This window comes from Phallusia mammillata, chromosome 2 (genome assembly GCF_965637545.1).
Source record: "Phallusia mammillata chromosome 2, kaPhaMamm4.hap1.1, whole genome shotgun sequence".
NCBI lineage: Eukaryota > Metazoa > Chordata > Ascidiacea > Phlebobranchia > Ascidiidae > Phallusia > Phallusia mammillata.
In genome coordinates, this window is record NC_137253.1 from 32,839,291 (window position 1) to 32,855,295 (window position 16,005).

General features: G+C 36.6%; 5 protein-coding genes and 1 pseudogene across 8 annotated transcripts; 3 read left to right on the forward strand and 3 right to left on the reverse strand.

The window, feature by feature from the left end:
* The first annotated feature begins 290 nt into the window (after positions 1 to 290).
* Positions 291 to 1,477, forward strand: LOC145214409 (AP-1 complex subunit sigma-2-like). Its single transcript, XM_080082922.1, has 2 exons — positions 291 to 630; positions 900 to 1,477. Exons 1-2 carry the CDS (start codon positions 463 to 465, stop codon positions 1,215 to 1,217), a joined length of 486 nt encoding a protein of 161 aa, XP_079939048.1. The 5' UTR covers positions 291 to 462; the 3' UTR covers positions 1,218 to 1,477.
* Positions 1,278 to 3,428, reverse strand: LOC145214408 (ubiquinone biosynthesis protein COQ9-B, mitochondrial-like). Its single transcript, XM_080082920.1, has 3 exons — positions 3,123 to 3,428; positions 1,965 to 2,766; positions 1,278 to 1,589 (listed from the first exon to the last, which is right to left on the reverse strand). Exons 2-3 carry the CDS (start codon positions 2,747 to 2,749, stop codon positions 1,457 to 1,459), a joined length of 918 nt encoding a protein of 305 aa, XP_079939046.1. The 5' UTR covers positions 2,750 to 2,766; positions 3,123 to 3,428; the 3' UTR covers positions 1,278 to 1,456.
* A 1,363-nt stretch (positions 3,429 to 4,791) lies between these two features.
* On the forward strand, positions 4,792 to 6,375 carry LOC145213790 (aldo-keto reductase 1B pseudogene; annotated as a pseudogene). The gene has a single exon (XR_013856887.1). The product of XR_013856887.1 is annotated as an aldo-keto reductase 1B pseudogene (transcript).
* Positions 6,031 to 7,970, reverse strand: LOC145213791 (electron transfer flavoprotein subunit beta-like). Its single transcript, XM_080082190.1, has 6 exons — positions 7,839 to 7,970; positions 7,681 to 7,775; positions 7,349 to 7,505; positions 7,161 to 7,289; positions 6,741 to 6,899; positions 6,031 to 6,287 (listed from the first exon to the last, which is right to left on the reverse strand). The coding sequence occupies exons 1-6, from the start codon at positions 7,887 to 7,889 to the stop codon at positions 6,117 to 6,119; spliced, it is 762 nt and encodes a 253-aa protein (XP_079938316.1). The 5' UTR covers positions 7,890 to 7,970; the 3' UTR covers positions 6,031 to 6,116.
* Positions 7,971 to 8,185: 215 nt separating this feature from the next.
* LOC145213793 (coiled-coil domain-containing protein 86-like) lies at positions 8,186 to 10,097 on the forward strand. The gene is made up of 4 exons (XM_080082191.1): positions 8,186 to 8,368; positions 8,484 to 8,600; positions 9,022 to 9,109; positions 9,621 to 10,097. The coding sequence occupies exons 1-4, from the start codon at positions 8,271 to 8,273 to the stop codon at positions 9,714 to 9,716; spliced, it is 399 nt and encodes a 132-aa protein (XP_079938317.1). The 5' UTR covers positions 8,186 to 8,270; the 3' UTR covers positions 9,717 to 10,097.
* LOC145213789 (uncharacterized) lies at positions 9,590 to 14,577 on the reverse strand. 3 transcript variants are annotated; one of them, XM_080082189.1, is made up of 8 exons: positions 14,402 to 14,577; positions 13,771 to 13,846; positions 13,092 to 13,180; positions 12,179 to 12,286; positions 11,999 to 12,055; positions 10,560 to 11,060; positions 9,985 to 10,068; positions 9,590 to 9,924 (listed from the first exon to the last, which is right to left on the reverse strand). In XM_080082189.1, the coding sequence occupies exons 1-8, from the start codon at positions 14,516 to 14,518 to the stop codon at positions 9,859 to 9,861; spliced, it is 1,098 nt and encodes a 365-aa protein (XP_079938315.1). In that variant the 5' UTR covers positions 14,519 to 14,577; the 3' UTR covers positions 9,590 to 9,858. The 3 variants fall into 3 exon arrangements, with proteins under 3 accessions (XP_079938315.1, XP_079938314.1, XP_079938313.1); XM_080082188.1 differs by having other exon boundaries at positions 9,590 to 10,065; XM_080082187.1 differs by having other exon boundaries at positions 9,590 to 10,068.
* Between the last annotated feature and the right edge of the window lie 1,428 nt (positions 14,578 to 16,005).

Here is a 16,005-nt window from a genome sequence, read left to right on the forward strand (position 1 = left end):
AGTTAAGTTATGACAACAATTTAGCAAGTGGACTTGCCCATCGAATGCAACAAAGTATAATGCACCCGTTTAGTACTGAAACATACACTTTAACACACACTTATGTAATGAGCAATATAATTTTCTGGATTTTTAGGACAAAACATTTGCGATTCTGTGGAATTAGAGCTACTTACAAAAATTACAAATTAACTCCTAAAAAATCTACTTAATTTATTTTGGTACTTTAACTAAAACTTTAAAAGTACAAAGTATTTTCTTGTTCGAGAAATGATTCTAAATAAAAAATAAAAAAATTAAGACTTTTGTAAAAAAATGCTGATTATTAAATCTTCAGACATAATTTTGTTTTTCTGTCGAAACAAAACAGCGTTGGCTCCGTAAAAGTATCCACACACGACGATCGTTTCGGAAATATCATCAAATTACAGACAATTGATATTTTTAATAAAATCGGTAAATATGATGAAATTTATGCTTTTGTTCAGCCGCCAAGGCAAAGTGAGACTCCAGAAATGGTTTTACGCTATTGGAGACAAAGAAAAGAAGAAAATCCTACGGGATTTGGTGGCTCTTGTGCTTCAACGACGACCAAAAATGTGCAATTTCCTTGACTGGAAAGATTTCAAGGTATTTGTTGTTTGTAAAAAAAAATATTCCACTTTTAATTAATGTGAATGTTAAGGGCCTCTTATACTGAATGTGTCTTTACTTTACAGAACATATTATGCCTAATAATTTTGTAATTGGTTTGAGATAAAAAATTTAATGAACATTGGTTTAAAATAACATTTTTAGCACTGTTCTTTGCTGCAACTGTTGAACTAAAAATAAACTCCGACTTGATATGCAAGACATTAAATTAAGTAATGCATATCAAACTTTTGATTATGTTAAAGGTTGTCTATAAAAGGTATGCTTCACTTTTCTTCTGCTGTGCCATAGAAGACACTGACAATGAGCTTCTGGCATTGGAAGTAATTCACAGATATGTTGAAATACTTGACAAGTACTTTGGAAGCGTTTGTGAACTCGACATCATATTTAACTTTGAAAAAGCTTATTTTATTCTGGATGAATTTTTGCTGGCTGGAGAAATTCAGGAATCATCTAAAAACAAAGTTCTCCGAGCAGTAGAAAACTCTGATGCTCTTCAGGAAGAAAATCAGGAGGCAGAGGCTACAAGAAGTATTCTGGAGGAGTTTGGGTTGACCTAATCACTTTATTACTTTCACTTGCATCTGTAGTGCTACTATATTCTTGTGCTGAACAATCTAAACCTTTCATGTATATTCATTGTCACATTTGTTGGGAAACAATGTAGTATACATGCTCGAAAACATAAAAAAAACGAACGAAATATCAGTTGCAACACAAGCTTGTGGCTTAATCATGATTTCATTACACTTTTGTGCAATGTTTTATGCAACTTATAGTGAATTTTACATGTAATAAATTAGCGTCTTTGTTCCCCAAATCCAGTTATATTGCGAAGCACAGTAAATCCGGCAGTGAGAGTTTCACCAATTGATTCTGTTCCTTGTTGAATAGACTCTGAAATTTCAGACATTTTCTCCATGTCAGAAAGTCTAAAAAATGAAACAAGTTTTTCTGTAACATAGTTCACCAGGAGTGTAAACTCACTTCAAACACAGGTCCAATAAAACAAACCTATGGAACACATAAGTACTCACCATTATCTCAAACAAGTAACACTAAAACAAAATGTATACATATACCTTGTGAAAAATTTACCATGTTGCCTATCTAAAATATCACTGAGGTTTTTAGTGTATTCTCAACAATAATGTTTAACCTTTTTTCATTATGTTTTTACTTTAGATTGTCAGATATAAGATAACTTATGGTTAGCAGTCAATATGTCAAGCACTATATGGTGAAGTCCATTTGTTTTTGGGCAATGTATACATATATTGTGAGGTGTTAGGCAGATTATACTATACCTTCTATCCAAAAAGGCCCAAGTATCTCTGAAGTCAGGAGATTGGTCAGTTAGAATGACAAGTTGCATACTTCCGTACAACTTTGCAAGTAGTCCACGTTTTGCATACCACTTAATATCAGCTGAAGTGTCACCAGCGTAATACCATACATCATCAACCATTCGGGTCAGTTCCCCCATACTACTTGTAATAATGTTGGGATGTAACAACAAAGACATTGCTTGTGGCCATGAGCCAATGTATGGAATTATCATTCTGAGTCTGAATTCTATTGCATCTCTAAGAAAAGCGGTAACATTTGGTTTGTCATCTGTCTCTTTAAGTTTTTCACTTTCTGATTTCAAATATTCTTCAAAATGTGCATTACATTTCCTTACAAAATGCAGTGCGAGATCAGATCCACCATTTCTGAACATTCCTTCAGCCACGCCGGCGTAACCTGAAGCCTCAGCACCATTTGATATTGCTTCTCGCGACCATCCATAAACTTCAACAAACTCAAGAGCTTGGTCCAATATCTGAGTTTTCACATCAAAGTCTTCATTTTCATCTTTGTCTTTGTTGTCTGAATTTTCTTTAGTTTCCTCGCCAAGTGGGTTCGGAGTTTCACTTGTGATGACGTTTCTTCGTGGATAAACACAGATCTGTTTGTTTTTTAACAAGCCTTGTTTGGTTTTTGTTGATTGACAGTTGTGATAGCAGGCAATGAGGGGTTGAGCTGATGTTGGCATTAATATCCGAAGTAAATGTCGATTTATGATTGCACGACTCAATGAGTACGCCATATTGTCAACCCTAAAACCTAGCAAAAATATAGTGTTATTGCTTAACTTTTTTAGTAAAATAATTATAATACATGTCGGTTTCAATCTCCAAACCAATCACAGGTAAAGTTACACTCAGCCAAGCTAACACATAATTAAAGTTTGATGATGCATTGAATGCCTTCATAAAGTCAGCGGTATGGCAGGGATGCAAAACAAAATAAGGTTTTCGATAAACTGGATGTTCTTGTTGAGTCAAAGTTGACCATTTCATATTTTCTGTAAACTGGTTTCCCCTAAACGACATAACAATATCCCAACAATCCTCCAACGCCAAACTTCGACCGTCCATCGTGTTTATGTTGAAGTATAGAACCGGGTTGCAATAACTTACACTAAATACAGCATGGCATTCGTACATAAGAAGGACATCCTCTGTTTCGTTAAGTTTGCCCTGTAACCTCTCAGACACAAGAGAAATGTCGATTTTTTTCACAAACTTTTTGACCAGTATTGGACTTTGCAGATCGTCAGATTTAAAGAGTTCCCAGCAGTCGTTCAGGTGGTTTGACGCACACAAGAATTGTCTACAACTTTCAACGTACTTCTCACCACTTGTTGTGCACATGCTTTACGCTGAATTTCAGATCGCCGCAGTAATAAAACGAATTTTCACCTTTAAAAACAAATTTTAGAGAAATTTCTTTATCAATTGCACAACAATTTCATCGGCTACGCTTCGCTGCTCAATTGATTTGCGGGGATTCACCCACTGCGTCATATTCAGCCTGAATAATTCAGGGACTTATTACTTTGCCGATTGTGTTGGGTACAAAAAGGAAATGCCCTAATCACCCCCGAAAAGCGGGTACTGAGGCCGTAAGTTTTTTACTTGTTGAAAAAATGGCTCTTTATATGGACAAACACATGTTTTTTGACCTAGGAAGCATATTTAAGCTTTGTTTGGCAGTATAAAGTAATTTTATTCAAATTGGCGTCTGTTCATCATGAAGTCAGAACTCACTCACAAAAATTTGCCGCAAAGCTTAACGCGTCCTTGACTCCCTGGTCATGGTCTTTGTGGATTTCAGAAGTAACTCCCCTTTTTAGAAAGCGCATTCAAGTGTGTTTATTTCGTCACAAAGCATAGAACATAATGTCTGGAATTGTTCCATTGAAAACTATGTGCAATGGAATCAAGTTTCCAGTAATTGGCCTGGGAACTTTCCCTGCTGTAGGGACGGAAGCGTATAATGCTGTGAAATATGCCTTGAAAATCGGTTACAGGCACGTTGACACTGCTTAACTGTACAAAAACGAACAACAAGTCGGTAAAGCAGTACTGGATGCAATGAAAGAATATAACATTGCTCGTGAAAACATTCGTGTTGTGACAAACTCAAAACTATTGTTTTGGTGACATTGAGCCAATTGTACCTTGTTTGTACCTCAATCAAACATTTTTTTCCTCACATTTTGTTACACAAACCAATGTTACCTATATGTTGCACAACTATCATGATGCATTACAGTGTTTTACGTCTGTAAGTGCAAGTTAGTTATGTTCAGAATAGGTTAAGGTGCAAAACAGAATTTTACCTGTCAAGTAATATTAGATGTAAGCAGAGGTGGGATTCAATTTTTTTGCTAGCCAGTTCTAGCACATTAGTCATATTTTTTTAGCCGGTTCTGTTACAAAAAGTCTATTGACGGTAGCAATGCTAACCGGTTCGCTGATTTTATAAAATTTAGTAAGACGGTTCTATAGAACCAGTGCAAACCGGTTGAATCCCACCGCTGGATGTAAGGTCAACAGAAGTGCAAGGTGCCCAGAGATAAAGCAAGTTGTTGCTTCAACTTTTTTTTTTCATTGTATATGATCTTTATTACACTTCACCTACGTAGTCTGTTTTGTTTCTTATATTCTTTAGTTGATTCTTATCAGGGATCCACGCTCGTTAATGCTGTATTGGTGAAGGGAGCCTTAAAATAAAACAACACTAACATGGAAATACATTTTATTTACAGCTGAGCTATATTTATTCGTCTATTAGGGACTTACCCAGCGCACTCGTTATGGTTGAGCAGTTTTACGCGTGCGTGGTTTTTGTGTTCAGTGGTTACCAATTTGTCAACGGGACATTTTTTGTTTGCGATACAACACAGCTAGAAAGGAAGATCACGTTTTCGTCACTTAAACCATCATGTCTAACCTTGCTCCGCTGAAAACCTTGTGCAACGGCACGACTTTGCCAATGTTAGGGCTGGGAACTTACCGTGCTCTCGGGTCAGAAGTTTACGAAGCAGTAAAGCACGGCTTGAAGATCGGTTACAGGCACATAGACACTGCGTACTACTACAGCAATGAAGATCATGTCGGCAAGGCTGTGCTCGATGCAATAGATGAGCTTAAAATTGCGCGAGACGATATCAGAGTAGTTACGAAGCTTCCTAATACTTGCAATCGACCTTCGTTGGTTATTCCTGCGTTGAAACAGAGCCTGGAAAATTTGAACCTGCCGTTTGTGGATTTGTATTTGATCCACACCCCGGTCTGCAGAACACCCATGTATGAGGAAAAAGTTAGTCCAGAAGGGAAAAATGACAAAGATGGAAAACCTATGTTTGATGATATTGAACCGAAGGAAATTTGGAAAGAAATGGAAAAGTGTGTTGAAATGGGATTAACAAAGTCTATTGGTGTTTCAAACTTTAACAGCCAACAAATTCAGCAAATAGTGGATAACTGTAAAATCAAACCTGTCACAAATCAAGTGGAGGGCCATCCTTATTTACAACAGGATCACTTGCGGGAATTCTGTGCAAAACATGACATAGTCCTCACCACATACCGACCACTAGGTGGGCGTCTAAAGCCGCATGACCCTGACATCTTGAACGACAAGTTCATAAAAGAATTAGCCACAAAGTATGGCAAGACGTCAGCTCAAATTCTACTTCGCTGGCAGATTGAGAAAGGACACATTGTTTTAGCAAAGTCAGCAAATCCAAAAAGAATGGAAGATAATTTGCAGATTTTTGACTTTAGCATTTCTGCAGAAGATATGGAAAAAATGCGCTCAGTTGAAGTCGGTCATAGATTCTGTCCATACACAGATTCAAAACCGAGTCCACAGTTTCCATTGCATCTGTCATTCTGAACAGCAGGTCTTAACATAAGTGTGTATGTTCTTTGTGGTCTGTATATATGCAATGCTGCCAATGTTACACTTTGCATGGAGTTGTGAAAATTAATCAACTTGTATTAAAAAAGGAAATGAGCAAATAGTCTGGAAACTAACTTTGAAAACCCATAGTAAATTTCTTTTATTTGCAAAAATTATTTGTTGCACAAAGTGATTGAATATTTTGAAGTAAACGAGATATTTTAAATAACACCGCCATCCTTTAGTTTTCCCACTAATTGCTCAACACTCTCCACTTTTATTCCCGCTTCCCTCTCAGGAGGGTCGACAACTTCCAAAACTTCAATACTGGATTTCATGTCAACTCCCAGATCAGCTGGAGAGGTTTTGGCAACTTTCTTCTTTTTTGCTTTCTGTGATAAATAATTTTGTATATTTGTGAATGCAGTTGTGGAATATTCATAACAATTATCTAATAATACAATATACAAATCACCAAAATGTCCTGTATAAAACACAATCATGGGGTATAAGACCAGACATAGACTAGTTCTTAAATTACAGCACCGTAACACCCACATTTTGGTGCACAACACCCTAAAAATTGACTAAAATACTCTAATAAATTCATTTGTGACGTTCATTTGATAAGTATGACTGTTTTTGGTAGCAAAAAGGTGTTGTCAACCACAGTTTACCATCAAACTCCTAAAACATGAGATGATTGTTGCAATCGAAACGTGAACACTTGTATTTGCATTGGCACATGAGTAAAAAAAACACTAATCTACATTAATTTGTAATACTAAGGGGTTTCGATTTATCTTTTGAACTAGTCACTTTTTTGTTGTGACTCCGTTGCTTACCATAATATTTGGTAAGGTTGCGTATCTTGGTTCATTCAGTCTGAGATCTGCTGACACTACTGCTGGCATTTTAAGTTCCACTGTTTCCAAACCTCCGTCAATTTCTCGAATCACGGTCATTTTTGAATCTTCCAATTTAATTTCAGATGCAAAGGTACCCTGCAATGAAATGGCAAGATAAGTAATACCATTCTGAGCATATTCAATATTCTGATATTGCTATCTGTGGTTCTTGTATTTGAAAAATCATGATTGAAGCAAAAGCGATGAAATATTACAATACCCAAACCAGGGTAAATATTCCCAAATCTTGTCAGTGGTAAACCCTGAACACATAAAGACAAAAAGGGTCAAAAACAAAAGCATTTACCCAATGAAACACCAGATCACTGGCATTCGATACCAATAAAAACCAAGTACCTGAGCCCAATCCAGTATAGATGCAGTCATTTGGGCTGTTTGGTTGCAATCTCCATCAATGGCTTGTTTTCCAAGAATGATAAGATCAGCTTTTTCCTGCTCTGCAAGTTTGGCCAGAATCTTGGACACCTGCAAACAGATAATTCAAAACAAGCCACAAATGCTAAACACACATGATTGTGCTTTACATGCAATGGAGTCATGCTTTCATAATCTTTTCCTTGAACTTCAACATGGATACCACGATCTGCTCCCATCGCTAGCGCAGTTCGAAGAGTTTCCTGGTTCTGTGTTGGTCCACATGTCACAGCAACAACTTCACTGGCTTGTTTTTTCTCTCGGAGCCTTTTGTACAAAAGTAAATTTATTTTATTATACAAAGGTTAGTCTTAATTGCACCAAAACAAATGCATGAAAAGAAACTAATACAGCTTTTTGAAATTTTTATTTGCTGCATTTGAATTCTTGCAGCAAAGGTAAACAAGATGTTTTTAACATTGTTAGTAAAAAAATAATCTACCTAATAGCTTCCTCCACTGCAATTTCATCAAAAGGGTTCATAGAATGTTTAACTCCTTCAGTAACAACGCCGGTTTTGTCAGGTTTTACTCTGATCTGTAATATGTGAGTAATATTGTTCATATTGAGCGACAAAAACACAAAAAACTACTATCTTACCTTCACAGCATAATCAATTACACGTTTAACACCAACCAGAACCCGAGCCATTTTGAATGGATTTACTAAAAAAAATTAAATGCCTAAATTTAACTTAAGAAAACTGCTGAATCAACGTTTATTAAAATGTAAGTTGACGAGATTCCACAAATATCCAATGAGAGGACAAATGCACACAACTTTTATTGAAAAATATTTCAGCTTCTATAAAGAATAAACTGCTTAATTTGATACTTAATAAACATAATAAAAATTTTAGGACAAGCTTCTTATATTATATTTTTGATCTTCGCAGCATAAAAATTACGTAAATTTTATTTTGTCATGTAATACGTTTCTCTCATGCAGTTTTCAGCGCCTTACATGTGTTCAGTTTTTGACTTTTTATTCAAGTTGCTGATTTAAAAAAAGAAAAGTTAGGCAAAAGCGGAAATGGTGGTTGAGGGCGAAGCAAAGGAGGTTGTAAAACAGCAACCGGAAAAGGGGATTCCTAAATCTGGACGCTGGTGGAAATCCAAAAACACATCAAGGTGAAATGTTTTTGTTTATGTACACCAGAAATTGAATTATATTTGCCTTGTCAATGATGTTTAGGAAGTTTTTTTTTGTGGATAATAAATTGACAAATATATTTGTTATAATCAGGTTTTCATCACTTCCAAAAGACAAGCCCCTAAGATCAAGCTGGCACAAGAAATCAATACAGAGAGCAGAAAAGCTTTCTTTAAAACAATACCAACAAAAAGTAACTGAAGCTCGCAGGTAAATGGTTGTTAAATGGATTTGGTCTCAGTCTGCAGAGTATGTGCAATTTTTTCTTACTGCAGACAGAAATTATGCATAAAGTACTGCCTGGCCCTGTTTATCACATACGTTGTATACCTGGTCTTATTGGTCATAGCGCCTGAAGTCTCATTGGGAACTGTCATATTCTGGAGACTGAGATTTGCCCAATTGTAATATAAGACAGCTAAAATATACAGGCTGTTAAAAACTCTTAGTGCAACTGTCATGGCCTGGTGCATGTTTACTGTGGTACCCTAATAACCAGACATCAGCGCTGTCCAGTGGATTCAAATAATATTGTAGATGTTTGGGAATAGCACTTACTCTACTTAGTTTAAAATATATTCTTCTAACAAGAAAAAATTCCTCCAAAAATCATTAATTTTCTTGTTTTTAGACAAGAGAAAATTGAACATCGTCAACGAGTGGAAGCTCATCGGAAGCGCAAAGAAGAGAATCAACGAAAATCTGAAATTGTCCAAGTTGTAAGTTTTGTGGGTTGTATGTTTACCATCTCTGTAAGCTGAATAGCAGGGGTCTCAAACTTTGCGGGCCAAGAAAAAAGTCGCTAGAGAAACATACTATACAAACTTTTGTTACATTGATAAAATAATACAAAATCACACTCAAACTGTGAATTGTTTTCATGCAAATAACTGCATTTAAGAATCTGTGATAAAAAGATATATATCTGATAAACAGAAATACAATAGCAAATTGAAAGAATCATCTGTGTTATATCACAGCCTTATTAAATCCCTGCTGTAATGAAATGATTTCTAACCTGGTGTCGGCGAAGGTCTTCAGGGCTTTGGTTGGGCTTATCACAAACATGCAAAGCAAAGATGTTTAGAGATCTGTTTCTAGACTAAGATGGGCGTGTTTGAACAAGTTAAATATCAATGAAAGTGAAAAAACTATCCAGTAATGATCTATTTCTGCCTGTAATTGATACATGGTCATGATTTCTTTATCATCTCTGTGTGTATTTTCCAGATAAAAAACACTGCAAAGATCAAGAGAATGAAGAAAAAACAATTGCGCAAAATTGAGAAGCGGGATACAAATAATTTGAAAGTGAAGTCACAATGACCCAAGCAGCAATCCAACATAAACATGTACACTGCTATTCAATTCCAACGACACAAGAAAAGATAAATGTACAACTTTATTTGACCTACAAAATATGTGGAAATAGAAGCATAGAAATGATATAAAGGCAGCAGACACAGATTTACACAAAGAATGATTCTTCTGGTTTGTAAATTTCTTGTGGGTTCGGGGACGGAAGGCTGCCACTCTGCAAAGTAAAAGTTAAATTACAGAATGTTTTTGATGCAGAGAACAGATTTAAACTCACTGTTTTCCCCCAATGTTGTGTGCTTCCCACTGGTGGTAACGAAGGTAGTGTTGGTTTTTTCGATTTTGTCTTTTTTGATTCCTGCTATTAATAAACAAATGTTTCATTGTCAAGCATTGTTTTATCGGCAGGAGTTTAAAAGCAAGCCTAAAATGGTTATTTTGCTTGAATTTGATTATACCAGTTGTTCAGAGTCAGTAAAGACTAAGTCTTTCTAAATTAACAAATGTTTTACTGATCAACTGCCAGATTGTAATTCATTGGGTTAGTCCTTAGTTTTCGGGGTAAGAACTTGAATAATTGGTTAAAGTGCTTGGCCTACATGAAAACATCAAAAACGCCTTGATTTCAGTTTGGATTTCTGACCTAAGCCTGTTTAGCTTTCATCCACCAATTGTGCCCTCCACTTTTATGTGCTTTATAGTGTTTCAACGTTGCGCATCTTTTTCCGGCTTGGTGATTGTTTTAGTGCAATTGTGTCGCTATGTTGTCTTTCACCAAGCGAAATAAACTCAACTCAAGCAAGTGCTGTTTCACACAGTAAAATTTACTTGCTGCTTATCAGTCAAACTTACCACTTCATTTGATATTGATCGCTGCATTTCTGTGGGTTGTTGGTTCCTCAAGAAACCTGGAATGAAACCTCCTTTTCTTTTATTCCTCACTGGGACAATGGGGGGTTCACCTATAGATGAAGGAGCTGTGGGGGTAGATGGGTTAGAAGGTGAACTCCCTAATGCGGGGTTGATCAATGTTTCGGTTGCGTCGTCGTTAATTGACAATTGATTGGAATGTTCGTTTCCATGGCGACTTGGAGTCGAAGAAGATGAGTGGGAGGAGGTGTGGATGAGCGCTTGGTCTGCTCCCTGCTCCTTATCTTCCTCAGGTTTTCCTCTCAGGAGGAAAGAGCGGCGTCCTCTCCGTGACAGGGTCGACGACCTGCTGAACGGATTTCTTGCCGATGACGCTCGGCTCGCTTGTCGCACCGGTTTGTCTCCTGGTTCGGGTTTTGCGAAAGGTTGATCGATTCCTCGTGAATAGTAGATGAACGAAATCACGGCGATCCAGCAATACAGCTGTTGGTATAAAGTGTAAGTTAGTAACGGTGTTTCTAACAGTTGAGTGTTTAAAGTTTAAATAACACTTGATCGACCAACTACAGAAGTGCCTTCTTACCTGGGGTTTGCGGACCGATTAGGGACCAGAAGTTTTGTAATGCTAAGAAATTTTAGAGGCGTAAGGTACCTGGTACTGGGTCTCATTTTAATTTACGAATTTATAATTTTTTTCTTGCCTCAAAAAGAAGTTACTTCATGTTTCAGTGCTGGACACTTTCTTAACTAATATGTGGGCTATTATTCAACGTAAAACTCGATACATGAAGGTTATTGTATAACAACTTGACGTAATGCTTATTGAGCATCGTTTGTTTGTTACTGTGACGCATGAATGTTGGGACGTTTGAAAGTAAACAGCTTCAACAGTTACGTAACAGTCGCCTGACTCCAGTACCTTTCCAACCTTGTGTTATTTGCGTTACTAACCTGGCAATATTACGGCTTGTTTACCGAACATGGTTTGAAACATGATACGTTCAATCCAACATTAACTACACCAACTACTTTCTGGTATGTCCTACGCAATATTATGGCGTACATGTTTAGTTTTACCGGGCAATTTGACCACCAGCGGAACGTTAAGATTACGCAATAACATGTTCTTTAATTCTTAGTGCATGTTAACATGCGTTCTGTTTATCAAAGAACTGGAAGAATTTGACCTAGGTTTTTACTTCATAACTACCGTTGAGTTATTATGACTTACAAAACTTGGGTGGTTATAAGTTTGGTAAAACACAAATTAACAGTTGCCGAAACGCTGGAATAATAAAGCCGGTCGCTTTTTACGTCTATTTGGGCCGTTATTCGCATCATTAAACTTATGAACAAATCCGTGTATAGTGTTACAAATTAACAGTTTTAACAAATTCAGTTAAACTATTAAAAAAACTTACCAGCGACAAATAACGGAACCAAACTTCTATGAGAGAAAATATTCCAAACGTGGTGACCTGTAAATAATATAAACTTTTACAACAACGTGTGATGGTTTGAAAAGCGCGCAGTCATTCCTGGTGTTTAGAATGAAGCTGCTCACTTTACCGGTCCAATCTACATTAGTTGATCAAACTCACCACAGGCCATAGAAACAGACCTCCATAGCAAGTCGCCTTTACTCCAACGTCAATCAGAAACGATATCGGTATAATTACTAGACACGGGTACAGCATGTACATGTTTTCCTGTGACAAACACGTACAAGTTTAAAACAACACATAAAATTCTGAAACATTACAACAAATAATCGGCCGTCCGTTTCAACAAGTGAAATGAACTGTCCAAACTTTTTGGCTTGTGTTGAAAGAATATTTACAAAATGAAAATAATCGTATTGATTTAAAATTCGACGAAACAATGCATCATTCTCGATTTAGAGGCAACGTTCTGTTCGATTACGTCACATATTACGCACAATGAAGCTACAAAGGTGATGGTGACGTCACAATTTCCAGTCAAGTAAAATGGAATGAGCTGAAATGGTTCGTTGTTAATTCACACCAGGGGTGAAATTATATGTTTTGATAAGCGGCGTTATTTTTAATTAAAAGACGCCGTTATGCTTTATAATGGAACGACTTAAGACAGTAGGAGATTATCCACAAGCTATTGAAAACTTAAACCGATCAGACTCGAATATGAAGCGGATTTCATAATGGTTGGTTTAGTTCATGCTGCTGGGTATTTAACACAACTTGTACGCTACTGTAAAAACGCTATTGCTGTTAGGTATAATACCAAGTTTACAGAGCTCTTCTGGCAATTGTATTTTTATTCCGACGTTTCGACGTCCTATATACAGGTTTTTACCTTAATGAAGGCGACCTGTATAGGACGTCAAAACTTCGGAATCAAATACATTTGCCAGAAGAGCTCTATAAACTTGCACGTTACTGGTTTACGGTGTAAGTGCATATTTTGTGCCGTGGGTTTCAAATTACCCCTTTTCGTTCCACACTTGAGTTATTTCCAACCTTCACATGTACTTACACACCACCCGCTACCCAGTGTTACCATCCCATCCAACACTTGCAAGCCGAGAACTGCCAACTCCACGTAAACGCCGATTATCAGATAATCTGGAACATAACGTTTGTTATTGTTGTGACGTAATAATAGACTTTTGCGAGCAGTTAATTTGCGTTTGGAAAATAAACACTCCAAAACTCTTTAATAATCAGATTTTTTAAGTTCATGGAGTATTATTTAGCATTTCTCACCTAGCCGTTGCAAATTCGGATTTAAACCCTGGGGTCGCTAAATTATTAAAACACGAAAAAGTTTAATAGTGAAAATAACGGCCCAAATAGACGTAAAAAGCGATATGCTATACTATTCAAAGGTTTGATGATGGCATGAGCATTTGCCGAAACGTTTGAACAATAAAGCATGTCGCTTTTTACGTCTATGTGGGCCGTTGTATCCGTCTTTAAACTTATGAACAGATCCGTGTATGGTGTTCGACAATCTTTGTTGGAAATAATAAATTATGAGTTCAGGCAAAACAGAAAATAATAACTTGATTTCGTAGTGAATAGCTTGAAAACAACTGGTTTTTAACATTGCTGTAGTTTTGTGACGAGACACCCAGGAAGTAACTGTTTCTTATGCTGACCCATGACAATTTTTAGCTGTTGTGTTTTCAGGTTAAACACGGTAAACAACCGACCTGTTTGAGGCAAACTGTAGTCAATATTGTTCATTCCCCATAAAGTCAGTAGAGAAATCCGTAGTGCGCTTTGCAGCTGAAAAAACAAAACACCAAAATTCGTCAACAATTTTAACAAGTTAACACCAAGTCCCAATTACGCCGATATATTCTGGGAATTATTTCGGGTAAACTTTGTGTTTTTGTCATATTTTCTGCCCTCATTGTTCTGCCATGTCGTGTTTATCATATAAAGTCAACAATACCATGTCCCGTATGATTTGTTGGCTCAACGGGAAAAAACAAACAACGATGCCTTAAATTAAACAACGAACCAGGTATAATAACACAAGGTTGAACGTATATGCCAGCTTTTAATAAAACGTTAACACATTGGGTCGATAGGTAATAAAACTTGTAGTGTGAAAAGTCTACGATAAAAACATAAAAAACTCGTCATAATGAAGTTGATAATATGCCTGGCAGCAACTGATTAGATATTGAACTCGTTATAATGTCTACTATCACTTTAATTTTTTTAAGCGTTAAAACAAATGTTGGTCTTGACATATAGTGCTTTTATAGGTTGAATGCGCAAAACTGGTTCGGGAACGAGTTATAGTAAATCTACTTCGATAAACTAAATACTTACAAACATTTTCCATCCAGTTCCTGTTACACAATTGACCAAGTCGCGTTTTAAGCAGAAACACACTCGGTAATGACTTATAATGGGAATTTGAACGATTCCCCAACCTATAGTCTTCATCTTGTTTATAGTTTGATGTTGCCCTGCAATCTATTACACAAAACTTGTTGAAATAAAACCGTAATTAAACTATTGTTGGTAAATTAGTAACATTACAAAATTATCTACGGCTGCTATGCAGTGGTGTGATTCAATTTTTTTTGTCAGTCGGTTCTATCACAAAAGTCTATTTTTCACCCGGTTCTGTTACAAAGTGTCCAATTGACAGTAATCAGTAATGCTAACCAGTTAGCTGATCTCATAAAATTTCGTGAGACGGTTCTATATTAACCAGTGCGAACCGGCTGAATCCCACCACTGCTACTACGTCTAATACAGCTCTAAAAATTCTGCGAGACACGAACGTTCATTATACTGACAACGAGTTTACTGGTCTCATCTTTACATGGGGCGTGTACATTCGATACTGCTAAGCAAACATTTACCTACATGGACAAGGCAATGTTGTTTAACTAGCACTAAATACTGGCGAAATGTCCTCACTACAGACTCACCAGCTATCAATTAACACAGCAATACTGATGGTTGAGTGAAATGATTTCAAGCCATTGTCGTAATTGTTACGCATTGTTGCTTTCGAACAGGCTATTGCCTCAAGGCTTACAACTTAATACTGGATTGCTGCTTGAACTAATGTAAACTGTTTGCAATGGACGAAAAGTGAATACTAATTGCTAATCGTTATAGTTACACCTATGCATACACAGACAAGATATATCCTAGATACTCAATATAAATAACTCCACTTGTGTTAACAAACTAGTAGCTTGTGCAAGCCTTGTTGAGCTGCGTTTGGTTAAATTATTGGCTGCTTTGACTTAGTTTGGTTTTCTTTCACTTAACAACTGTTGTTAATTTACATTTTCTGCCTTGCACTGCACCTAACTGCGTCTTAAGTGACCAAGCAGGTATAACTTTACATAAATACAATTCAGTTCCTTTGCGCATTTTCCTTCAGGTTGCGGCGAACCAGCAGAGCGTGTCCATACAACCTCACTCAGCCGTGAAATTATACGTTCGTCAATTTCGAAATTTGTTATGACACTTTTATTGTTGTCGATCTTGTTGAGTACTTATTTTATTTTCATACATTTACAGAAAAGTGATTATTTATGGTTGCTTTATTGTATAAGACCACTTTTTTTTAATTCATATTCATTTTTGCAGACGAAACAATCCTCTGTGAAACTTACGCTTGTATTTTACCAGCTTAGTTAGTTGAAAGTAAACAAAAAAAGCTTGGGTTATAATTTAAAAGTCAGCGAAGAAAATAACCTACGACATAATTTAAACAATTGACGAATTCGGGAAATCCCCCAGAAACGGTAACAGCGGTCATGATTTTTAAATGCAAGGTTTGCTTTTCATTTATATATATTGGTTCGCCGGCCATTCGTTCCATATGTTACTTTCGTTGTTTGCGATCGGAAACATAAAATGTAGGCGAACCAGAAATCGATATTTGCAATGCTGTGTTAAAAATCGAT

What these genes read in the sequence shown, in the direction of transcription:
- LOC145214409 (XM_080082922.1), top strand. Translation starts at nt 463, where the DNA reads ATGATGAAATTTATGCTTTTGTTCAGCCGCCAAGGCAAAGTGAGACTC. An exon ending in TTGACTGGAAAGATTTCAAG is followed by an intron (nt 631 to 899) that starts GTATTTGTTGTT and finishes ATTATGTTAAAG; the next exon opens with GTTGTCTATAAAAGGTATGC.
- LOC145214408 (XM_080082920.1), bottom strand. Translation starts at nt 2,749, where the DNA reads ATGGCGTACTCATTGAGTCGTGCAATCATAAATCGACATTTACTTCGG. An exon ending in TGGGCCTTTTTGGATAGAAG is followed by an intron (nt 1,590 to 1,964) that starts GTATAGTATAAT and finishes TTCATTTTTTAG; the next exon opens with ACTTTCTGACATGGAGAAAA.
- LOC145213791 (XM_080082190.1), bottom strand. Translation starts at nt 7,889, where the DNA reads ATGGCTCGGGTTCTGGTTGGTGTTAAACGTGTAATTGATTATGCTGTG. An exon ending in AAAGCATGACTCCATTGCAT is followed by an intron (nt 7,290 to 7,348) that starts GTAAAGCACAAT and finishes ATCTGTTTGCAG; the next exon opens with GTGTCCAAGATTCTGGCCAA. An exon ending in CAACCTTACCAAATATTATG is followed by an intron (nt 6,288 to 6,740) that starts GTAAGCAACGGA and finishes TATTTATCACAG; the next exon opens with AAAGCAAAAAAGAAGAAAGT.
- LOC145213793 (XM_080082191.1), top strand. Translation starts at nt 8,271, where the DNA reads ATGGTGGTTGAGGGCGAAGCAAAGGAGGTTGTAAAACAGCAACCGGAA. An exon ending in AAATCCAAAAACACATCAAG is followed by an intron (nt 8,369 to 8,483) that starts GTGAAATGTTTT and finishes TGTTATAATCAG; the next exon opens with GTTTTCATCACTTCCAAAAG. An exon ending in AATCTGAAATTGTCCAAGTT is followed by an intron (nt 9,110 to 9,620) that starts GTAAGTTTTGTG and finishes TGTATTTTCCAG; the next exon opens with ATAAAAAACACTGCAAAGAT.
- LOC145213789 (XM_080082187.1), bottom strand. Translation starts at nt 14,518, where the DNA reads ATGAAGACTATAGGTTGGGGAATCGTTCAAATTCCCATTATAAGTCAT. An exon ending in GAACTGGATGGAAAATGTTT is followed by an intron (nt 13,847 to 14,401) that starts GTAAGTATTTAG and finishes TTGTTTTTTCAG; the next exon opens with CTGCAAAGCGCACTACGGAT. An exon ending in GGTTCCGTTATTTGTCGCTG is followed by an intron (nt 11,061 to 11,998) that starts GTAAGTTTTTTT and finishes TTATACCAACAG; the next exon opens with CTGTATTGCTGGATCGCCGT.